General features: G+C 39.0%; 1 protein-coding gene across 4 annotated transcripts in view; it reads left to right on the plus strand.

The window, feature by feature from the left end:
- CCDC141 (coiled-coil domain containing 141) overlaps window positions 1–25971 on the plus strand; it is a 224979-nt gene that overhangs the window by 169328 nt on the left and 29680 nt on the right. For all 4 annotated transcript variants that reach the window (XM_027556444.1, XM_027556434.1, XM_027556425.1 and 1 more), the window contains 6 exons: window positions 6005–6184; window positions 6752–6877; window positions 9985–10173; window positions 11428–11607; window positions 13602–13751; window positions 25326–25466. In XM_027556444.1, the coding sequence (XP_027412245.1) occupies window positions 6005–6184; window positions 6752–6877; window positions 9985–10173; window positions 11428–11607; window positions 13602–13751; window positions 25326–25466 (966 nt within the window). The remainder of the gene's footprint in view (window positions 1–6004; window positions 6185–6751; window positions 6878–9984; window positions 10174–11427; window positions 11608–13601; window positions 13752–25325; window positions 25467–25971) is intronic.

Below are 25971 nucleotides of genomic sequence, written 5' to 3' on the forward strand. Positions count from 1 at the left end.
TCTGGGATGAATCTTCATTTTGAAGACTATCTTATAACACCAGATTTTCATAGTGAAGCCCCATTGTACTTAGAAATGTACCCTAATTTTAGTTGTTAAGTTAGATTTGTAAAGTATACTAGAATACTTATATCAACTTCAGGCCCATTCACAACAGAACTCTTATTCTTAAAAGATGGTTAATCCACCTCTCCTTCAATACCTCAAGTATCTTCCTATTAAAACAGTTTGTTTTATGTTAGAAAATGCCAGCTTCTAGAAAGGTTTGTTTCTTTTTTTTTTTAATGTTAAGTTGAATCTCTCTTCATATCGATTCTAACCCTCTATAGATCCACAGAGAAGAAAAATGTATTCATATTTCATCCCTCTTACACTCAAAAAATTTTCAAACCTGGAAGACAGTTGCAAAGTCCAGTTTGAGTCTTCTCCAGCTAACTAGATATAAATCCTTTCTATTATTTAAGAGGTAGCTTTATTTTTTTCTTCATCCTAATCCTCCCTCCCAAAATTGTCCATGACCTATCAAAACCATTCATAATATGTAAACAAAAAGTAAAGCACCACTTCAACACAAAGTGGACATCATTCTTTACCAATGAGAACTAAGATTAGACTAGTGCTTATAGCAATAATTTTACTTTATTGGTTCATATTAAGCTTGTGATGAAAGAAAACTGTAATCACATCACATTTTTTTACTGCAATTCCTGCCAAGATGGGTCTTTCCCATGTTATATCCTTGTCACCTATTTATCTGTTTCATACAAATGTGAGCTTTTATATTTATTCCTACTTTGTATCACTTTGTTAGTTTTAACTCATGATTGCATCTTGTTAAACTAATTTTGTGCCTGTTATCTACTACATTAGCCATCTCTCCTGGGTTTAATGTCATATATTAATAAGTAAGCCTCCCACGGCTGCAATTAGATCTTTAATAAAAGTGTCTGAGGGTCAGGTTGATACTCCAATCCATTAAGCAATCAGTTGATAAACCAGTCTTTGAAACAATCATTGACACTCCCAGTAGTACTTTATTTTAACCAGCATTTCACAGTCTTTTTCTCAAGTCTCTATTGAAAGATGCTGCTAAAAGGAAGGTCTGTCTACCCAGTATCCTATCAATTGTGTAATATAATTTGGCAAAAACTAGGTTGACTCCTGGTGATCTAAGGGTTCTTTCCGAAGTGCTCACAATCTGCTTGATCAGTGATGATTTTATTGCCCTGGTTTTCAGTATAAAGCCTATTGATCAGTAAATCACATAGTCCAGGCTTTCCCCTGTCTGATAATCAGGGCATTTTTCTTTCTCTAATTTTCTGGCCCTCCTCCCATTTTCTGTAGATTTGCAAAGATAGCTGACATCTGCAGTTTTCTCAGAACTCTGACATGGGATGAATCTCAATCTGGAGCCCAAATTCATTTGAAACAGTCTCTAACTATTCTCATCTACTTTGAGCTACAATTTCTTCTTTATCTTAGTTGTTTCAAACTTTGTTGTTTAAAGACCATTCTTCTTAAACCTATATGGAGACAAAATATGCAATAAATAATTCTAATTCATCTAACACTATCCTTAAGCATCAGTGAGGACCTGTTGAGTATTTTACCTATGTTCTTATATTTGTGCTTTACTATAAAAAATGTTATTTTTTACTTGGAACATTTAGAACATATATTATCTGTCTATATCCATCTTTAAGATTTTTACTTTTTTCAGTATATTGTTAGGTGTATTTCTTCACTGTGTACTTCTCTAATTTGCACTTAAAAAGGAATTTACATATTTGCAAACTGCACTTTTCTTAGTCTAGCCTTTTTCAAACTATCTTCCTTTTGAGAAATTATATTTTTCAGTTCTGAAATTTCTAGTTGGTTCTTTTTTTACTATGTTATATTGCCAGCAAAAATCTCTCTTGTATCCTCTCTTTCTCAATCTTTCCTGTGCTTTCATGACCATATTAATTATGGATATTTTAAAGTGTTTGTCAGCACAGTCTAACATCTGGATCTGGAATTGCTTCTATTATCTACCTTTTCTCTTGGTTTCTAGTTGTGTCATCCTGTCTTGGGATGATGAGTGAATATCTGTTGAATGCTGGGCATTATGTATAAAACATTGTGATTCCAGATGGTGTTATGTTTTTTCCCTAGGTAGGTATTGGTGGAAGATCACTTAAGCCAATCAGGAGCTGGTGAAGTTGAGTCTGGACTATAGTTCTGTCAAGGCTCCATCTATTCTGATGACCTTGGGCTCTCATTGTTTTCAAGCTGGAGCTTGGTACATTCTCTGAGTTCTGTCCGCCAGCAGGTCTCTAGCTTGAGAAGTCTTGCTGCTGCTGCTAAGTCACTTCAGTTGTGTCCGACTCTGTGTGGCCCCATAGACGGCAGCCCACCAGGCTCCCCCGTCCCTGGGATTCTCCAGGCAAGAACACCTTGGGGGACTGCTAAAAACCTCCACTCTGCTTTTCAGAGGCATTTGCTTGAGTTTTCTAATCTACTGCCCTGCCCTGTTCAGCCCCAGTATTTTGTCAATGTTCTAAGATAAATATCAGCTGTGTACTTGAACCCCCCACCTCCACCAGTGTCTGTCAAAAGCACTATTGGTTTCTGTGTTCCCCAGTAAAGCTTCATGATCAGCTTTACTGTCAGTGCACAGAATTGGGAAAAGGCCCTGGCTGCAGTAAGAGAGCTCACCACTCTCAGATTCATCCTTCCCTGGAGTCTTGGCCTCTTTAGTTCTTTTGGACTTTAAATAGATGCCTCTGCACTTATTCCAGCTTTTCTAGTCGCTCCAGGTAGAAGCACTGCTCTGCCCCTGGCTACTCCATCCTACTCAGGAACAGAAGTCCTTTATTCCTTATTTAGAATGTTTAAGATCATATGGCCAGATTTTCATTTAAGATCTGCAGCAGGAATCCATTCAAAAAAAATTTTTTTATCACATGCCAGTTTCTTTTTTTATTTTATTTTATTTTTAAACTTTACAATATTGTATTAGTTTTGCCAAATATCAAAATGAATCCACCACTTTATTTTATATCTGTGTCTAAACTCTGATATTCAAAGGTCCATTCAGAGTTTTCAGAAATAGTGTTCATTTTACTACATAACTTGGTGGCCTTTTATCTTGACATTATAAACATGATCACTTTAACTCAAGGTCCTTACCACTATCATATGATAAATTTTCCCTTACTGATAAGAATTAAGGTCTACATAATTCTTAATTTTATTAGTTCAGTGACATTCTGAGATAGAAAATTGTTGGTAAAGCAAGTCTAACACAATTTTTATTCTCTTCATATCTTTTGGACCATTAGGCTTTTAAACAAACATTATTGCTGAAATGTGGTAACCAGTTTGGTGGTTAGGAAGGAAGAAGGCCAGCTGGCATTTTCTGCTGAGTGCTCTACTCTTGATTGTTGCCAAGGCTCAGATTTCTCAAGCTTGAAATGAAAAAAATTTTCAAATTCATCTAAATAACATCACAATGAGAAAAACTAATTTAGGGTAGAAATCTGGTAGACATCTTGATGAAAGTGCCAATTTACTAATTTATAGTGGCAAATAAAGAATGCTACCTGGAGTGCTGCCTGCCAGTTATCAAGATATCTGAAAAGCAAGATGTCAGAAGACCACTCATTGTGTGTGAATCGACATGGAGAATGGAATATCTAGTGCCCTATTTAGACCACATGATGCCATATTTTTCAGTGACCTTATACAGAAGTATATGGATTGAGTAGTTAGTGTTTACTAACCAGACCTCAGGCAAAGTGTCTAATCTTTCTGAGTGGCCACAGTACTTACATTTGCCAAATGCATAAGCACTTTTCTTGAATCCTGGTAGCTAGGCATCAACAAATCCTACCATAGCACTCTCTTTTCTGGGCCTCATTCAGAGCGTACACTCTTCAGATTATAGTTGCCATTGACATGCTACACATTCCAGTTTTCCATTAGATCATGTATTATGTAACATTTTTATTAATAGTTTCTTAATAATATGTTATACCCTATCTTTATTTATAGCATAGATAAAAATACAATTTACTTTAGGTATTGCTGTGGCTAATATCTTTCATAATATATGGCTTGTTCATCACAGTTATAGAATACATCATTTTACTACTAGATTCCCAAATTCACTGGAGAAATCACATATAGCACCTGCAGGCTTTTTTGCAATTAAATGACACTTTATAATGTCTACATTAATATAATTATGCAATATCAATGTCATTTAAAATAATTTAAAAATAAGATGGCCTACTATTATTTAAAATGTCCTGTTACATATTCATGACACTATCTTCTAACTATAATCTAAAAAGTCTTTTGACTTTTAGATACACAGCTGTCATTGCCATTATAGAAATTCATGTACAGTTGCTCCTTAGAAATTCAAGGATTTCCTGAGAAGAGTTGGCCATAAAGCAGATTTTTGTTTTGCTAAACAAATATTCTTCTGCCTTTTTTGATGTTTGGACACTAAAAAGGTACATGGTTTTACTCCTTGGCTCTCTTATACTTTTCCCTCTAATTGAATTTCCCATTATTTAAAACCATTGTTTAAAGGATTTCAAATCAGATAGCCAGAATATATGAAAGTTGGGAAGAGAAGTCTTGGAATTTAGATATTGTGCTTCTGGTATACAGTGTGTGTGTGTGTGCACGTGCGCTCAGTCATGTCTGACTGCCTGTGATCCCATGGCCTGTAGCCCACAAGACTCCTCTGTCCATGAGATTTTCCCCACAAGAATACTGGGTGAGTTGCCATTTTCTCCTCCAGGGGAATCTTCCTGACCCAGGGATTGAACTGTGTCTCCTGCATCGCCTGCATTGCAGGCAGATTCTTTACTGCTGAGCCACCAGGGTATAGAGATACAAATATAGAGATACAGTTGGCCTTCCATATCCAGGGCTTCCACATTCCTAGATTCAACCAACTTTGGATCAACACAGAACACTATCCAGAGTTGGTTGAAACCTGCAGGTATGGAAAGCCAACCATGGGACTTAAGCATCCACTGGTTTCAATGTCTAGGGCAAGTCCTGGAACCAGTACCCTCCTCCCGTCCTGCCCACATGAATACCAAGGAACAACTGTATATAGATGCACATTTCAGATCTCATAAAAGGGAGTAACTTGAGGAACTTCTCACAAGAAAAACTTAAAATAATTGTAGTGTATACAATGGGATAGTACAGAAAGAAAAACCCGGAACAATTTTCCCCCTCATGGCCCCTAATACTGAGATATTGACATATTCTAATGTGTGTTAAAAGGTGGAATCCACTTCAAAATGTATTCATTAAAATAATCTCAGCTTCAAAATTTCTGTATCCCTGTGCTCATTCAGTCATCCTTTAAACCCTAGGGAATAAACAAATCTTAGAGGAGGGGACTGAAATGCCAGTGGAGCTGTGAACAACTAGCAAGCTCATGTCCAAGCATGTATTATGGGAAAAGAATTTCCAGACATAAGGCAGAAGGAGAGGAAAATAAAGTTTATTAAAGTGGGAAATGCTGTTAGAACAGCAGGCCTGCTCAAGGGAGAACTGACATGAACATGGGTCCTTAGTCCGTTTTTATACTCAGGGTACAAGGAGCGCGATAGGGGTCTTGCAGGTCATTTGCTGATTGGATGAGGCACATATACTGGTCGGGGGAAGAGTAAGGCAAATACCTTCTTCCTGTGGGGTAGGAGGGGAGGCAGGTTATACTGCTCAGGAGGACCTGAAATTCTTTAATAGTTATAACGTGGGAGAGGGAAGGATGATAAGGGTCTGTTTTTTTTCTGTTCCTGCATTCTAAGACCATCCTTGTTTTCTTCTGTTCTTTTGTCCTTGCGACACCACATTTCAGGCTTTTCTTGATGTCAGGATTGTGTTCTGCTTTGGCTATGATAAAGCGTTTGCCTCTTAAAATAGTTGTATGCAAAACCATGTTGTATTTCTTGGAAAAGAAAAGCCATTACACAGGTTATTAATTCCACAGGCAAAAGAAAACGAAATATTAAATGTGAAAAATGAAGTACACGTCATGGAGAACACTATGGAAAGCCAGAAGGCGGAAAGGGAAGAACTCAGCCGCCTTCGGACAGCCTGGCAACTTAAAGCCGCTGCAAGCAAGCCCGTGAAACAGCAGTGGGCAGCATTCAAAGAGCAGCTTAGAAAGGTGAGGGAACATGCAGTGGGTTTTATTGAGACTTAAAAAGAAAGGCAATTCTGATGCATACTGTAACATGGAGAAACCTTGGAAACATAAGTGAGATCAGCCAAACACAAAAGGATAAATATTGGGATTCCACTTTAGTGAGGTAGCTCGAGTAGTCAAATTCAGGGAGACAGAAGGCAGAAGAGAGGTTATCAGAGGCTGAGGGAAGGGGAAAACAGAGGTTGGTGTTTATCTGGGACAGAGTTTCTGTTTGGGAAGATGAAAAAGTTCTGATGATGGATGGTGGTAATGATTGCACACCAAAGCTCACTAACTCCACTAACCTGCACATTTAAAAGTGGTTAAAATGGTAGATTTTTTTTGTTGTTATGTATATATACCACAGTGAAAAGACGGCTTGTGCTTTTATTCATTGGTGGTTTAGAACCAGAAGCTCACTCTAGGTAGTGAGTGTTTTCATGGCAGTTGAAAGGTTTGATGACACACCCTGTCATTACTGGAATGATTATGATGTATTTGCTGGTGGTAACAGAGAAAACATGCATAACTATCTAATGTCTATTTCAGACCATGCACAACTTAAAACTTCTTCAGGAGGCACTTATGCCTGTGTCTGCACTTGACCTTGGAGGGAGTCTCCAGACCATTTTAGCTCTACGGAAAAAATGGAATGAAATGAAGCCTCAGTTCCAGGTGAAGGAGCAAACTGATGACTTGGGTGAATGAAAAAGAATGAAAAGCTGTTCAGTTGAAGCTCACTTAATTAATTTTAACCGTCTGATGAATTACAATTTTTTAAAAAACAAAAGCATTGCTTTTCTAAAAGTCCATGTGTCAGACACATTTTTCTTCCTTTTTAAATGCAATGTGTTATATTGGATGATATGCAAACATTCAGGCTACAAAAGGACCTTAATATATTCTTACCTTCAGTTCAGTTCAGTTCACTCGCTCATTCATGTCCGACTCTCTGTGACCCCATGAATCGCAGCACGCCAGGCCTCCCTGTCCATCACCAATTCCCAGAGTTCACTCAAACTCACGTCCATCTAGTCAGTGATGCCATCCAGCCATCTCATCCTCTGTTGTCCCCTTTTCCTCCTGCCCCCAATCCCTCCCAGCATCAGAGTCTTTTCCAATGAGTCAACTCTTTGCATGAGGTGGCCAAAGTACCAGAGTTTCAGCTTTAGCATCAGTCCTTCCAAAGAACACCCAGGACTGATCTCCTTCAGAATGGACTGGTTGGATCTCCTTGCAGTCCAAGGGACTCTCAAGAGTCTTCTCCAATACCACAGTTCAAAAGCATCAATTCTTCCGTGCTCAGCTTTCTTCACAGTCCAACTCTCACATCCATACATGACCACTGGAAAAACCATAGCCTTGACTAGACGGACCTTTGTTGGCAAAGTAATGTCTCTGCTTTTGAATATGCTATCTAGGTTGGTCATAACTTTCCTTCCAAGAAGTAATCATCTTTTAATTTCATGGCTGCAGTCACCATCTGCAGTGATTTTGGAGCCCAATAAAATAGTCAGACACTGTTTCCACTGTTTCCCCATCTATTTCCCATGAAGTGATGGGACCAGATGCCATGATCTTAGTTTTCTGAATGTTGAGCTTTAAGCCAACTTTTTCACTCTCCTCTTACCTTAGATTATTTTAATTTAAATTATTTCCTTATTAATGTATTTATCATATATTTATTCTAATTCTTTTCCTAAAAGGTATAGATATGTTTTTGATTCAGAGATCTCAAGGCAAGTCTAGACCCTCTTTGACATAGAGGTTCTGCTGTCCTCTGTCACTGAAATTATCCCTGTGATGTCATTGTCCCCACCCACTGGCACCCCAGCCTTCTGCCACCATCCCAAGAATTTTGTTGTGCTCTCCCATTCTCCCTCCGAGAGCCCTCAGGGTGTGAGAGAAAAAACCATGAGTCATATTCCCAGGCCCTGATGGCTTCTGCATTCCTTAACCCCCACTTCCTGCCACTCCTGAGCCTGATACAATTGCTGGAAAAGTTTGCCAGTCATTTTATCCTCCTACCTGGATTCTGTTCTTTGCTGCAAAGATACCTGTGTTTCTGTTTGTCACTATTTTGCAAGTGTTGGATGTAAAGAATCCCAGGACTGGAAGTTTGAAGTTTCCTTTAGGGAATATCTAATTTATGTTCCTTTAAGACAAAGCTGGGGGCTTCTTGGGTGGCACAGTGGTAAAGAATCCCCTGCCAATTCAGGAGATGCAGGAGACATGGGTTTGATCCCTGGGTTGGGAAAGGTCCCTGGGAGTAGGAAATGACAACCTGCTCCAGTATTCTTGCCTGGAAAATTCCATGGACAAAGGAGCCTGGCAGACTACAGTCCATGGGGTCACAAAGAGTCGAGCATGCACATGCACACATGTGTGCACACACACACAAGACAAAAGTGATGTGATACATAACCACCCCCCCCCCACACACACACATACCATTGTAGCCCACAGTGAACTCTCTCCTCCAAACTCCTAGAAAATTCTACTAGCCTATCTGTTAGTTTCTTTGTTATACTCTGTGTCATATGTATCTGCATTTCATGTGTGCACACGCCCCTGCACATAAGTGTGTGTGTGTGTGTGTGTGTACAAATTCCCCTAAATCAGGAACTGTTATCCAGATTCTTTAGCTCTGTCACCGTGATGTGTGTATATTTGATGCCCATGCACTTGATTTCAACTTGAATACCCTTACTAGGTCGCTCTTCTGCAAATTATCTCCTTAGCTTAAATCATTTCCATTACTTTTATCCTTGACATAAAATCCAACCCTGAAATCATAGTTAATGGCCATACCACCCTGAATGTGCCCAATCTCGTCTGAAATTATAGTGGCTTCCCCTTTGAACTGTCCACCAGGATCTAGATTCCTATAAGGGCTATCGCGCTGGGCAAGAAAGAAGGTGGTTTGTCCCTCCCTACAAGTGCTGGCTATTTGTGGATTCTGGGATGACTGCTTTTACAGCAGCAGAGCTACTGTGGTGCTCAGCTGGTGGTTCATTCTGATCATTCTTTTATCCCAAAGGACAGATAATTCACCCAGTGTACTTTTATACTTGTCTTCTTGTGATGTTCTTATCATACCACCTGATTCTAGTTTTATTAAATATCACAGATGGTCATGGCCTCATAGAGTATCTAGAATATATTTACTTAGCAGATGACTAGATGACTCTGGAGAAGGCAATGGCAACCCACTCCAGTACTCTTGCCTGGAAATCCCATGGACGGAGGAGCCTGGTAGGCTGCAGTCCATGGGGTCGCTAAGAGTCAGGCACGACTGAGCGACTTCACTTTTACTTTTCACTTTCATGCATTGGAGAAGGAAATGGCAACCCACTCCAGTGTTCTTGCCTGGAGAATCCCAGGAACAGAGGAGCCTAGTGGGCGGCCGTCTCTGAGGTCACTCAGAGTCAGACACGACTGAAGTGACTTAGCAGCAGCAGCAGCAGCAGATGACTCTATGCTATATCATAGAAATATATGACTTTCCATTTTGCCGTCTAACTTTGAAATAGTTTTTTTGTGTTTTTTTTTAATTTAATTTAATGTTAATTTAAAATTTAAAAAATATATCTGAGAAGATTAGGATGGAATAATATATCCCTAGCATGACCCACAATGCCTGGATTTGCAGGGATAGGGGTGAGCCTCGCAATAAGTATTTGTTAACAAGTAAGAGAGTGATTTGTTATTGAGATCTTCATACATCTGTTGTAAAGTAAAAAGCTCTCTAGAAGCTCATTTTATTGCTTTCAACTCTTCAGCAACTGAATGATGAGGTTCAGTATATTATAAGAGAGTCAGAAGAGTTGAATGGCAAAGGAGCACCTGTGAAAGAAAAGTCTCAACAGCTGAAGGACCTTATCCACTTCCATCAAAGCCTGAAACAGAGAATCCAAGATTACGAGGACATCCTATATAAGATTATCCAGTTCCACCAAGTCAGAGAAGAGGTAAGACTTACCATGGATGTCTGGAAGACTCTCAGTTTTAAACTATGAAATTAAAAATAAATGATTTTGTAATAAATAAAGGCCAGGTTGCTTATTCTGATACTAGAAGCTTTCTGCAGTCTGGCTCCTGACTTTTCTCCCACTCAGCCCCATCCCCCCAATCTACCAGCCAAACAGAGCTCTCCTTGGTCCCTCAAAGATGGCACCCACATTCCTTATTCCAAGCCCTGACTCTTGAGCTGCATTTATCTGTCAGGTCCTTCTCTCTCCTCTATACCACTTAAACCTTGTCCCTCCATCTAACAACCCTACCTTCCTTGGAGTGATTTCTCTTCTCTTCTAAATTCCTCGAACTCTCACTGTTTATTCCACACATCTGTCTTTTTTATATCTTGATTCTTAATTACTTTTGTTGCCCTAACAAAAGTTAGGGTAAAAGTAACTTAAGGTAGGGTATATGTAAGCAACAAAAGGTAGGGTATAAGCAACTAAAGGGAAGAAAAAAATTTTTATAATTGAAGTGTCAGTAGAACTTCATAGATATTGGCCTCTCAACAGAAAATACCACTGAACACGTACATACAACAGAAAATAGAGATGTATTGAAATGCTTTGAAAATAGCCTCTGAATTTAGTCAAATCACAGGCCTACATCTTGCTAAAGTTTTAGGCTATGAACAAACAGTGATTTCTTCTTTAATAGAACTAACAATGTTAGTCCCTTCATTTTACTCTATTGACTTGCACCATTATAACATTTATTTATCTATAACACTAATTTTAGATGGGCTTGTCAGCAGCAGACTAGCTAGTTAAATATGTTATAGGAAATAAGCATTTTTTAAAAATCTATCTTTGAGAAAGACAAAGATACGTATGACATCACGTGTGGAATCTAAAATGTACAATAAAGTAGTGAATTTAACAAAAAAGAAGCAGTCTCACATATATAGAGAACTAGTGGTTACCAGTGGGGAGAGGGAGGCGGGGAGGGGCAATATAGAGGTAGGGTATTAAGAGGTACAAACATTTAGGTATAAAATAAGCTACAAGGATATATTGCACAATTTAAGGAATATAGCCAATATTTTATAATAACTATAAATGGAGTATAACCTTTAAAAATTGTGAATCGCTGTATCATACAACTGTCATTTACATAATACCATACATCAACTATACCTCTATTAAAAAAAGAAACTGTTTTCATAAAAATATGAAACCCAGGTTAATTGTTAATGGCCTGAATTCCAGCTGGGAAGACTCTTAAAATCAAGAGAACTGGAGTTTCCAGAACAGGCAGAGGAAACGAACGATGCTCACGATGCCCAGGTCCTCCTGAGACGCTCTCGGGCAAAGCAGGCGCATGTAGACCATCTGCATGACCTGGCTCTCTCCTTGGGGGTGGATGTCATCTCATCAGTGCAGCAGCCTGTAAGCAACTTAGACACTGTTATTTTCACATGATATGGCTGGGAGTTGGGCTGTAATATGAAAGAAACCGGGCAGACCACCTGGTATACGTTCAATTAAAAACTACAGTAAGCCATTGGGATACTTATTTGTGGTAAGTTTCTACCACGTCTAAAAAATGTTTTAAGGAGAAAAAAAAATCTGATTTTAAAAGTCTTGTTTAATACATCTATTCTCATGCTCATGTAAAAGTTATAGAATTGCTATCTATAATGGCAGTTGGTTTTTCACATTTGAAATAAAGAGGAACTAAACTTTTAATTTTATTTATTTTAAATTGATACCCCAAATTGTAAACCTTTTAAGTATATATGGAGTGACTTGGCTATGTGAATCTACTAAAGTCTATGAGATTTAAGTACAGAACAAGTTTTTCTGAAACAAATTTAGCAATAATTGAAATTTAGTCTAAGCGTGAGATATACACTTGATTTCAAAGACTTAATATGAAAAAGAAAACCTTACTAGTGTTTTTTATATTTGGTTAAACAAACTATATTGTGAAAATTAACTTCACCAGTTTCTTTTTAATATGACTACTAGAAAATTTAAAATTATTCATGTGGCTCATGTTGTATTTCTGTTGGACAATGCTGCTTTAGCATGTCAGATCTGAAAGGTAGCCTTGAGATAGTCAGACCCAGGATCTTCATCTTCAGATGAAGAGTCTGATCCCAGAGAAGCTACTTTATCCACAAAAGCCCAGAGTAGAGGAGCCCAAGCACCTTGGCTCCACCCAGGCCTCTGGGCACCAGTCATTGGATCTGCTTTTTCCACTGGGCTGACCTTACCAAAGGAGCTTAAAAGAGATGGAAATAATTCCAGATTAAATTTTCCTAAATAACACATTGGGTTCTGATATAAAAATAAAACAAAAACTCCTTCTTCAAATTCTTAATTTGAGGATTTGAGGGAAGAAAAGATTGTGTTAATTCTATCCAATACATATAACATTAATAAAAATCATAATGGATAATTTTATTTTAAAGTTCATTTATGATATCTACTAAACTACATTATTGTTGTTCGGTCACTTAGTCATGTCCGATTCTTTGTGACCCCATGGACTACCAACACTCCAGGCTTCCCTGTCCTTCACGATCTCCTGGACTTTGCTCAAACTCATGGGCATTGAGTCGGTGATGCCATCCAGTCATCCTGTCCTCTGTCATCCCCTTCTCCTCCTGCCTTCAGTCTTTCCCAGAATCAGGGTTTTTTCCAATGAGTCGACTCTTCGCATGAGGTGGCAAAAGTGTTGGAGCTTCAGCATCAGTCCTTCCAATGAATATTCAGGGTTGATTTCCTTTAGGATTGACTGGTTTGATCTCCCAAATTATATGGAATGCAGTAAATCTAAAGGATTTTTTTAATCTGAAAGAAATACAAAATTTCTGTTGCTGTTAATAGACTATTTTTCCCAAGAAGGAGCTTTCTTTTAAAGAGTTTTGTTTCATTAGTAGATTTATTTTTAAAAGAAAAGAGCAAGGAAGATGTCTCACTTTGCACAAATAGTATAAATTGTTCTCCAATTCACGTCTGGCTTTAACTTCAGGAGCCCCTGCACGGAGTAGAGATGGGAGCACTTGCATAATGAACCTGAGGCTAACCTCAAGTTGACAAGAAAATTACAGTGTAGAAGCCAAATGTTTCTAATGCATATTTTATGCCTTTTGAAGTAAAAATTATACCTTACATTGAATGGTGTCTCTGAGGCATTGGGTATGATGAGCAACTCTTCAAAACTCAAGTTTCGAAACTAAAAATGTAAGTTTGTCTTTCACGACATTGGATATTGGTGTCTGGCTTCCTTCTGAAATCAAAGAAGTTTAAGGTAAATCAGGAGCTTATTTTCTTTATTGTCATTTATGAGTTTCACAATGCAGGTAAATAGCATGTTGTTCTCATTGCCGTTTTGCCCATTCCCTTCATCACTTTCACTTCTCTTTCATTTTCAGAACTGCTCTAACGTTTCTGCAAAGAACCTGCAGCAACAGCTGGACATGCTTGAAGGGGACTGTCTGACCTGGCAAGCCCAGACCGAGGACCATGAGCGGGCCCTGACCCGCAGCCTGGAGTTCTGCATTACAAGGGATGAGATAGGCGAGGTGGGAACACACACACACACACGCACACACACGCGTGTGCACACACATGCACACACACACACACAATAAATCAGGAGACTTTCTTTTTACCCTTGACCTTTTAATCTACCAAGCAGTGGCCTCAGGGCTCAGAAAGGTTGAGTACAGAGTACACTTTAAACTCGCCAAACTGTTGATGTCAGTGTGTTGTCAGTGTATAGACCCTGGAATGTAGTATTACGGTTTTTTGCTTGCTCCTCCCCACCCACCCCAAACCCTTATCGCAGTAGTTTTGCTTGAGTGGATATAGCTCATCAGGGCAGAAGGGTGACACCTTCCCGATGCAGCCAGCTCCGGCCTGCTGAGAGGCTATTTAAGTTCCACTGACTCATGATGAAGGGTCAGGGGAGCAAGCTTGTTGCCTCAGAGGTTACAAAGTATTATCACTAAAGTCAAGTGGCTGCTTTCATATTTAGTCAAACCGAGTGGCTTCTCTGGTAAAGCAACTCCTAGAGAAAAAGAAATAACAGGTGAAAGGTATCTTCATTTTTTTATTGTTTGCCACTTTATTTTTTTAATTGAAGGATATTTGCTTTACAGAATTTTGTGGTTTTCTGTCATACATCAATAAGAATCAGCCATTGGTACACCCATGTCCCCTCCCTCCTGAACCTCCCTCCCATCCCCCTCCCCACCCCACCTTTCTAGATGCTCACAAAGCCTCTGTTTGAGTTCCCTGAGTCATACAGCAAATTCCCATCGGCTGTTTTACATATGGTATTATAAGTTTCCATGTTCCTCTCTCCATGCTGCTGCTGCTGCTGCTGCTAAGTCGCTTCAGTCGTGTCCAACTCTGTGCGACCCCATAGACGGCAGCCCACCAGGCTCCCCTGTCCCTGGGATTCTCCAGGCAAGAACACTGGAGTGGGTTGCCATTTCCTTCTCCAATGCATGAAAGTGAAAAGTGAAAGTGAAGTCGCTCTGTCATGTCCAACCTTCAGCGACCCCATGGACTTCAGCCCACCAGGCTCCTCCGTCCATGGGATTTTCCAGACAAGAGTACTGGAGTGGGATGCCATCGCCTTCTCCGTCCTTTCTCCATACATCTCCTCAATTCCACCTCCTCTCTCTCAGTTCTACCCACCTGCCTCCCTAAGACACACACTGAACTACAGCACCACCTCCCCTAGTGAAACTTTCCATACAAAGGTTTACTTGTTTTAGGAGAAAAATAAAGGATAGCATGGGCCCCGGTTCCTTACTGGAACTGACAGCAGGACAGAAGGTACCATAATTCTAAACTTAGCTCTTTTGAAAGCAAGACATAAATCCATTAATCTCAAGCCCAAGTGAGTGGAGGGGAAAAGAAGTAGTAAAACTTCTTGATTGTTCTGCTTATGCCCAAGTTACACAATTTCAGCCCAGTGAGTATCAACTGTTGTCAACATCAGAGCATAGACTGAAGTATGAGTAAACCTGGGTGGTCGTCAAGCCCTTTTTGGCCAAAGGCAAGTGCAAGAAAGGAGCAGGACTGGAAGGAAAGCAAGAAGGGGAGAGAGCAGGAGAGGGCGCTTGGATCCCATTCAGCAGGAGGAAAACTAGCATCACCGGATTTTCAGTGGAGCAATGTGCCACGGGACTGTGGAGTTTCTGCTCCCAGTATGTGTTCCAGGAGCCACTGTGGGCCAGAGACTCTTTATTCACTCAGTTAAACACCTGGTGTAGCCTGTCCTCTGAGTAGAATGGCCTCTTCCAGGTCACGTCCTGCAGTTAGCAACACTTCAGCCAGATCTTGTTAAGAAAAACAACCTTGATTCTCCCCAAGGCTGTAAAATTTAGATTCATAGTCATGGAAATGATTTTTTTACTACCTTCTCCTGAAATTGTTTTCTTTCTTCGCTTACATCTTCCTCCTCTTCCTTAAAAAAAAAAAAATATTTGTAAACTTTTCTTGCTGAAAATCTGTCTCTACTGTGATGTTCAGCCCTATTTTATTGAAAGCAGAAGAAAGCAAGCTAAAGGTTATTCCTGGCTGCCTGCGGCTCAGCGTCCCTCTTCCTGAAGCGCCGTGGCCTTTTTGGACATGGGTCTCCCCACAGTGGTTCAGGCCCTTCCGATAGTGGTTCTATTTACAGGCTGCCTCGTCATGACCCTGTGCTGGAAGCCAGCGGGCTGGGAAGACAGATGGCCCTTCCAGTCATAGCAAGGACGCCTGGGATTGTCTGTACCAGAACAAGAACGAGAAACCAGATACGTGTGGGTTTGATTTAGGAATCAGATATCCCTACAACATGTTCTTAAATATTAACAGAGTGATTCTTCTCATTTGCTTCTACTTCACATCCAACTCATGCTTGATACTAGTTACAGTTTCATGTTTAAAGGACCTTAAAAAGTTTTGGCCTGTCTCCTTTCTTTTCTTTTTTTCTCTATTGGATACAAAAGCACTTATTTTAACAAACTTTATATTTAAAATAGAATTTTAATCTGTCTACTCACAAAACCTAATTCAAAACATAATGTATTTATCTCTCTGGCTGATTTGATGTTATTCCTTTACAAACAATATTCAATTTATAATTATTTTATGAAACTGTACTAAATGAAGTTTTTATTTTATCAGAGATCATTTCCCTTTCAGTTCAGTTCAGTTCAGTTGCTCAGTCATGTCCGACTCATTGCAACCCCATGAATTGCAGCAAGCCAGGCCTCCCTGTCCATCACCAACTCCCGGAGTTCACCCAAAGTCATGTCCATCGAGTCGGTGATGCCATCCAAAATTATTTTTTATTGAAGCATAGTTGATTTACAATGTTGTATTAGTTTCTGCTGTACTAACTGAATCAGGTATACATACACACACACATATATATATATATATATATCCACTCTTTTTTAGATTATGTTCCACTATAGGTCATTAAAGAGTGTTAAGGAGAGTTCCCAGTGCTATACAGTAGGTTCTTATTCAGGAATTAATATATTAAAATATTTATATAAAAGTTTGTTATAAGTCATATACAACTTTGAGATGAGAATATTTTAGCCCAACCTCTGTGATTATTTCTTTATTGATTAATTTATTTTAACTGGAGGCTATTACTTTCCAATTTTGTGGTGGATTTTGCCTCACATTAACATGAATCAGCCACGGGTGTACATGTGTCCCCCCAGTTCTGAACACCACTTCCCCCTCCCTCCCATCCTATCCCTCTGAGTTGTCCCAGTGCACCAGCTTTGAGTGCCCTGTATCATGCGTCGAACTTGGACTGGTCATCTATTCACATATGGTAATATACATGTTTCAATGCTATTCTCTCACGTCATCCCACCCTCACATTCTCCCACAGAGTCCAAAAGTCTGTTCTTTATATCTGTGTCTCTTTTGCTGTCTTGTATATAGGGTCATCATTACCATCTTTCTAGATTCCATATATATGCGTTAATATACTGTATTGTGGAGAGGGCAATGGCACCCCACTCCAGTACTCTTGCCTGGCAAGTCCCATGGACGGAGGAGCCTGGTAGGCTGCAGTCCATGGGGTCACAAAGAGTCAGACACGACTGAGCGACTTCACTTTCACTTTTCACTTTCATGCATTGGAGAAGGAAATGGCAACCCACTCCAGTGTTCTTGCCTAGAGAATCCCAGGGATGGCGGAGCCTGGTGGGCTGCCGTCTATGGGGTCACACAGAGTCGGACACGACTGAAGCGACTTAGCAGCAGCAGCAGCAGCAGCAGCATACTGTATTGGTGTTATTCTTTCTGACTTACTTCACTCTGTATAGTAGACTCCAGTTTCATCTACCTCATTAGAACTGACTCAAATGCATTCTTTCTAATAGCTGAGTAATATTCTATTGTGTATATGTACCACAACATTTTTATCCATTCTTCTGTCAATGGACATCTAGGTTGCTTCCATGTCCTAGCTATTGTAAACAGTGCTGGGATTAACATTGGGGTACACGTGTCTCTTTCAATTCTGGTTTCCTCTATGCATATGCCCAGCAGTGGGATTGTTGGGTCATATAGCAGTTCTATTTCCAGTTTTTAAAGAAATCTCCACACTGTTCTCTATAGTGGCTGTACTAGTTTGCATTCCTACCAACAATGTCAGAGGGTTCCCTTTTCTCCACACTCTCTCCAGCATTTATTGTTTGTAGACTTTTTGATAGCAGCCATTCTGACTGGTGTGAGATGGTATCTCATTATGGTTTTGATTTGCATTATCTCTTCCCTGGTGGCTCAGACGGTAAAGCCTCTGCCTGCAAGGCGGGAGACCCGGGTTCAGTCCCTGGGTGGGAAGATCCCCTGGAGAAGGAAATGGCAACCCACTCCAGTACTGTTGCCTGGAAAGTTCCATGGACAGAGGAGCCTTGTAAGCTACAGTCCATGGGGTCTCAAAGAGTCAGACACGACTGAGCGACTTCACTTCTCTGATAATGAGTGATGTTGATCATCTTTTCATGTGATTTATTAGCCATCTGTACATCTTTTTTGGAGAAATTAGTTCTTTGGCCCGTTTTTTTGATTGGGTCATTTATTTTTCTGGTATTGAGCTGCATGAGCTGCTTGGATATTTTTGAGATTAATTATTTGTCAATTGCTTCGTTTCCTATTATTTTCTTCCATTCTGACATCTGTCTTTTCACCTTGCTTTTAGTTTCTTTCGCTGTGCAAAAGCTTTTAAGTTTAATTAGGTCCCGTTTATTTTTGCTTTTATTTCCATTTACTCTGGGAGGTGGGTCATAGAGGATCTTGCTGTGATTTATGTCAGAGAGTGTTCTGCCTATGTTTTCCTCTAGGAGTTTAATAGTTTCTGGTCTTAAATTTAGATCTTTAATCCATTTTGAGTTTATTTTTGTGTATGGTGTTAGAAAGTGTTCTAGTTTCATTCTTTTACAGATGGTTGACTAATTTTCCCAGCTGCTGCCAAGTTGCTTCAGTTGTGTCCAACTCTGTGTGACCCCAGAGATGGCAGCCCACCAGGCTCCCCCGTCCCTGGGGTTCTCCAGGCAAGAGTACTGGAGTGGGGTGCCATTTCCTTCTCCAATGCATGAAAGTGAAAAGTGAAAGTGAAGTCACTCAGTCATGTCTGACTCCTAGCTACGCCATGGACTGCAGCCTACAGGCTCCTCTGTCCATGGGATTTTCCAGGCAAGAGTACTGGAGTGGGTTGCCATTTCCTTCTCCAGGGGATCTTCCCAACTGAGGGATCGAACCCAGGGTCGAACCTAGGTCTCCTGCACTGCAGGCAGATGCTTTACCATAAATCAATATATTACAATAATTTTTTTACATAAAAAAATATAGTCAGGTACCCCTTCAGAGAAGTAGACCGAGCATTAGATTTTTTTAGTTGATTTTGAAACTCAGTATTTTGCTTCCAATGCATTTAAAGTGCTTCTTGAAGTTTCACTGACTTTGAACTGTCTACTAAAAAACACAACCTTCATACTGCCAGATTTTGTGAAGGTTTTTTCCACTCATATATTTGTATGCATGAATGTTAAATCTCACTATACATTTTCTTGCCTGGCAGTATAAATAAGTTGTTAATACACAAAGCATTATAGATGTACTTCACCTTATTACATGACAGAACATCATGAGTTCCTTATTCTTTACACTTTTCTAGAAATTTAATAACTTAATATTAAATGTGTTTTCTTCTTGCAACCTGACCAAAAAATTTCCTTTACGTTTACATTATGTTAATGGAAATTTGTCACTGGAATCTCCTTATGGGTCACAAACAATTACCTTGCAGAGAAGAACAGTAATGACAGAATTGGGTTGGTATTCATTTTCTCAAAGTAAATTTTGCAAACAGAAGTTTTCATATAATTATGTTACCTCAGCCTGAAATTTTTACACTGTACCAACATCTTACCCATCAGGAAAGTAATGATATATATACACACACACACACACACACACACACACACATATACATATATATACATATGTATATATGCACACACACATATATTAATATATATGTATGTATGTTTGTATGTATTCCATATGTCATAGTTTCTTGTTCCAGTTATACAGATTCTTTTATTCTTCTGTCATTTAGTTCCAAGGAGATAAGGCAGATTAGCAATAAGTTAGAATACAGGAATGCTGCTGCCATAGATACATACACAATGAATAACACTCAGTTCAGTTCAGTCGCTCAGTCGTGTCCGACTCTTTATGACTCCATGGACCGCAGCATGCCAGGCTTTCCTGTCCATCACCAACTCATAGAGTTTACCCAAACTCATGTCCATTGAGTCAGTGATGCCATCCAACCATCTCATCCTCTGTCGTCCCCTTCTCCTTCCACCTTCAATCTTTCCCAGCATCAGGGTCTTTTCAAATGTAGTGATTTTGGAGCCCCCAAAAATAAAGTCAGCCACTGTTTCCCCATCTATTTGCCATGAAGTGATGGGACTGGATGCCACAATCTTAGTTTTCTGAATGTTGAGCTTTATGCCAACTTTTTCACTCTCCTCTTTCACTGTCATCAAGAGGCTCTTTAGTTCTTCTTTGCTTTCTGCCGTAAGGGTGGTGTCATCTGCATATCTGAGGTTATTGATATTTCTCCCGGCAATCTTGATTCCAGCTTGTGGTTCATCCAGCCCAGCGTTTCTCATGATGTACTCTGCATACACCTGACCTGCCTGACCTGCCTTTTGAGAAACCTGTATGCAGGTCAGGAAGCAACAGTTAGAACTGGACATGGAACAACAGACTGGTTCCAAATAGGAAAAGGAGTACGTCAAGGCTGTATATTATCACCCTGCTTATTTAACTTATATGCAGAGTACATCATGAGATGTAGCAGTCCATCCTAAAGGAAATCAGTCCTGGTTGTTCATTGGAAGGACTGACGTTCAACCTGAAACTCCAATATTTTGGCCACCTGATACAAAGAGCTGACTCATTTGAAAAAAAAAAAAAAAAACCCTGATGTTGGGAAAGATTGAAGGCAGGAGTAGAAGGGGACGACAGAGGATGAGATGGTTAGATGGCATCACCAACTTAATGGACGTGAGTTTGGGTAAACTCTGGGAGTTGGTGATGGACAGGGAGGCCTGGCGTGTTGCAGTTCATGGGGTCCCAAAGAGTCAGACACGACTGAGCAACTGAACTGAACTGAACTGAACTCTGCATATAAGTTAAATAAGCAGGATGACAATATACAGCCTTGATGTTCTCCTTTCCTTACATTGTTTTTGTTTAGTCGCTAAGTCATGTCGGACTCTGTGTGTCCCCATGCACTGTAGCCCACCAGGGTTGTCTGTCCATGGGGTGCTGTTTCCTTCTCCAGGGGATCTTCCTGAACCAGGGATCAAACCCACGTCTCCTGCATTGGCAGGCGGGTTCTTTACCACTGAGCCACCAGGGAAACCCTCTGACATTGTGTGTTTTTTGCTTTTGACAAATGACTATGGGCAGCCACCAACTGGCAGGAAAGGAAGCAGAAAAAGAGGGCATAGATGAGGCAGCACTATGGAATAGTGCAGGTAATTACTATTTTTCAGATTGATGATCTTAATTCATCATTTTAAGGAAAAACTAAATTATCATCATTCAACTAATATTACTATATGACTACTGTCTGCCAAGCCACAAAACACAACAGTCCTTAGGAAACTAATAGTTTGGGCAACTTAAAGCCCAAGGGCCTTCACAATCACAACTGCTCATCACTAGGCCCCAATGTGAGTCCATTTAGTTGGCATTTATAAGAGGATAGAAAAGACTACAATTTGTTCTGAAATGTCCATTCCATTGGGTTAAAATCTGTTGGAAGTTTGGTGTTTCACAGCTGCAAAACTACTCTTCTTACTGTAGAAGATAAAAAGCTGAACTTTTCAAATCATGGTTATCATGTTCAGAAAATCAAATGTAAGTATATTGTGAGCACACAAAACTTGCAGCGTGGATGAATAGCTGTTACTGAGAAACGCTGCCACCTGCAAATGTAAAATGGAGCACTTGTCTCCTCTTTCCAAGCTGCCCCACTTTCTGCTTCTGCAAGACTGGTCGTAAGCGCAGGAAGACAGTCATGTGGTTGCTGAACAGGAGGAGGCCAAGAAAGTCTGGTCCTGAAATCTCTCCAGAACTAAAGTTAAAGTTACCATTAATAATTGTAGCTAGTCACTCGGGTTAAATTAGGAGTTTGGGGCCACTTCATTTCAAATGAAGCATCCCTGGGGTGTTATAACATTAGAGCCTTCTTTCTGTTACTGAAAATGAGCATCAGAAAACTTTTTTTTTTTTTTCTGGAGTAGGCAAAAATGGTGGGCAAAAAATAAAGCTCATGAAATGGACATTAAGAGAAATGAACTACTTGTTTTGTATTTTTGCTTCTGGCTAGTCATGTGCCATCGTTCTAATGAAAGGCTTTTGTTTTAAAGACATTGTCTTAGTTTTAAAATGTCCCATGTCCGGCACATAAAGTGGCCTTGCCAACAACAGACTCACAAATAATGCATCCTTGTGCCAAAGTAGCCTCAGCCAGCTTCGTCAAGACTAAAATAGCAAGCCAGCCTCTTTGTTCCCCATTTTGTTCCCTTTTGCTTCTTCCCTAAGAAGTTTTGTTTATGTCTAACCCTGAGAGAAGTTTTCTGCTCCCTGGGAAATTTGGTGAAGATGCTCATTATGTTAGTTTCAAAAGAACTGCAGTTTTAAGTCTTAATGATTTTTTTCCTAATTACAGCTATATTCTACAGCAACTATGGAGGAGCTGGATAAGTGGAAAGATAGGAAAATCACACTGTGCATTTGAAAAAGGATCTTTCCCCTGATTTTCTTAAGACTTTCATAAATTTTATCAATACAAATTATAACAACATTTAAAGATTTTGAATAGGGTAAACTTATCCTTGCCCCAAGGTTTGGGTGGTTTTCCTTCTTTCTGTGCTCTGGTTGAGCAGTTGTCTTGGCCATCTCCACCATTCCCCATTGTTGATCAGCTAACTAAAGTTTAAAACAGCTGCATGCATGAACAATGATACCATAGCCGAGCAACCATGGCATTCAGTTTTTTTAAAAAATATATATATAAACAAGTTATATGGGTATTAGATGGGAAGTTAACTTTTCATATTAGAATGCGCAGGTAAGAAAATTAGACATGGCTAGATTTTTTTCTGAAAATCTGGTTGCTGAAGGTAATTCATGCTTGCTGCCTTCAACTTGTATCTGCAATAGTCCTGAATTTGAGCTGGGAAAGGTTCAGGATTTAAATGGATTTCCAGTGGGACCAAAAGAGAGAAGGGCCAGCAAGTTTGTCAAAGGAGATCATATGTCAGAAAGAAACTGATCCCATTTCACCATGAACATTCTTTGGCCTTATAAATCATCTTCAGTGAAAGTACATACATTCTAAGGCAAACAGAAACAAAATTGCACTTATCATTTATCAGCCTCAAACTTCTTAATCCAAGGTAAACTTTAAATGTCATCACTTAGAATTAAAAGGTTAAGCCTCAGCTTTTCTTCATTTATCACAGTTTTCAAATAGATGTTGATTTTTTTTCCCATTTAAACAAGTGGGCATAACTCAGTGGTTATCAGGTTGATGACAGAGTCCCTCTTCCTTTGTCCAGACTGAAGTCTATAATATATGTTATGGTACAGTCATGGGAAAAAAAGAATATAAAATTTTTTTTTCTGATGGATACATGTTAGTGACTGTACATATTTTTCCTTTCTTTTTACTTTATTTATTGTTATTACAAATAAAAATTATATTTTTAACTGTAGTGAATGACACATAACATAAAGTTTACCATCTTAACCCTTTTAGGAGTACATATAAGTGATTTTAGGGCGTTCACATTGTTGTTCTACTATCTCTTCATATCTTAACCTCATAAAATTGTCCTCATTTGTGCTTTCCCACTAATATCAAACACACACATTTTAACACATCCACTGTCAAAAAATTTAAATATTAATTGTTTATTTTGTAAACATATCAGCTGAATATTATCTTTTAAATATTTTTCTGAGTTCTAATGGAGGAATAGTTTTCAAATTTTGAAGTTATAATTCTTTCCACACCTTTGTAATATTATTGATTTATCAATTGGAATATTTTATGTGGTCTCTGTGCTTGTAACTTAAAGCTAGTGCTCAACACTTTTATTTATCATATAAATAACACTGATGAAGTATAGGTATAGCAAATGCAAAAATTGAATCAGTATAATAATTTCCATGTATGCAATTAGGGCTTTATTGATTGTTCTTTTCAGAAAGTGGAGAAGGCAATAGCAACCCACTCCAGTGTTCTTGCCTGGAAAATCCCATGGACGGAGGAGCCTGGTGGGCTGCCGTCTATGGGGTCGCACAGTCAGACACAACTGATGCGACTTAGCAGCAGCAGCAGTTTTCAGAAAGTGTTAAGTATCAAAATTTTGTCTTTATAATATGCAGAATTTGAAATAAGAATTGAGAAGATGAGCATTTTCTCGGGCAGATAGTTTTTCTGCATTTTAAACCTAAAATCCAGCATGTGCACAACCTTTATTCCCTCCCAAATAATTTACTTGCTGTCACTGAAAAGAATTTTAATGTTTTCCTGACTTCTTGCCATAGCTCAAATTTATCAACCATGACATTGTTCATTCTTGGCTGTTAAATGCTCCCATATAATCTGAGATGCTTTATATTTTCTCTGTACTTCTCTTTGCTGACATTATGGAGTGAGTTTCCTGTCAATGTGTTTATCCTTCTTGAATCTGGAGAAGGGCCCAGAAAGCAGTGTAGTTAATTGAACTAGACTGCTTAGAATTTTGCTTCACCAATAGAGCTGAACTGTTTGTTTTTAAGAGAGTCATCATCTATGCCCTGTTTTCAGTGTACAGCCCCGTACTCTGTTCATGCACAAGTTAGCGTCGCCACCCTAGGCAACAACTGTCACTTTACATTCCATTTCTGAAGGCTCTCTGAAGTTAATGATTTATATCTAAGAAGTAAATCTCTTCTGGAAACTGTCCGTGAAAAATAGTTTTTAATTGGATTTGAACAAATACAGCCCTTTTCCTACTGACTCTCATACTGGGTCTCCTTTTCCACCTCATTAATGTCCTCATTGGGCTAAATATTAACACACCACTGACCTCTGCAACATGAACAGCTCCTGGGAGACTTAATAAGTTTATTCATGATAACTGTAAGAGCACTGGATATGGAAGGATCTGAGACAAATATTAGCACAGAGAGACTAGAATGAGTTGTAAAATAGTGTCAAATAAATACAAATAAGAAAATTAGAGTTGTTAAAAATCTATCACATATTAAAATCATTCTTGTTTGAAGGCCAAAGGATGTTCTATAACTGTAATCCTAATTATAAATTACAAGACAAAAAATACTGAGAACAATTTATAATTACCTACACTTGGGGAATATGTTTAAATTCACATTATATATTCACTTAGCAGACTTGCTTTCTATTTAAAATCACTCTGAATACATTTCAAAGGTTGTAAAGATTTTGAAGTACAGACATCTTGATTCACTGCAAATGAATATCAATGTTCTCATTTTAAGGAAATCACCGGTTTCTTTTTGTTGAACTGTAGCTCAAAGAATCATTCAAAGAAATAAAAAAGAAATTCAACAATTTGAAGTTTAATTACACTAAGAAAAATGAAAAAGCTCGAAATCTAAAAGCTCTCAAATATCAAATTCAACAAGTGGATATATATGCTGAAAAACTACAGGTAATGAGAAGATACTTGTGTGTGTGTGTGTGTGTGCTACAATTATTGCAAAATTATTTTGCATTTCAATTCTAAATGCCTAACCCTTAGGCTTTTTTTATACCATTAGAACTGAAAAGATAGTTTTAGTTTTTATAACAATTGGGTGCTTCACATAAAATACATAATTTATTGATTTATCTCTTGAAGCAGCTCTAGAATGATCTCTGCCAAACCTATCCAGCCTCATTGCTCCCGTTCTCCCTGCTACACACACACACACACACACACACACACACCTCCTATACATCCCTTTTTCTTTCCTTGCATCCACCTATATCAGAAGCTTCTTCCACTGTTGCTGCAGGCCCTAATACCTTTCCTGATTATTGCTTATGCTGGCTAATTTGATTGCTTTCTCAGAAGACAGTGAGCTGAGTACAATAAAATATTTGATTTTATGGTCTTTTTCTTTTTAAAAAAATCATAGCATTCTCAAACTATGGAATAGATCCTGGTATAGAGT

Source organism: Bos indicus x Bos taurus, chromosome 2 (genome assembly GCF_003369695.1).
Source record: "Bos indicus x Bos taurus breed Angus x Brahman F1 hybrid chromosome 2, Bos_hybrid_MaternalHap_v2.0, whole genome shotgun sequence".
Lineage (NCBI taxonomy): Eukaryota > Metazoa > Chordata > Mammalia > Artiodactyla > Bovidae > Bos > Bos indicus x Bos taurus.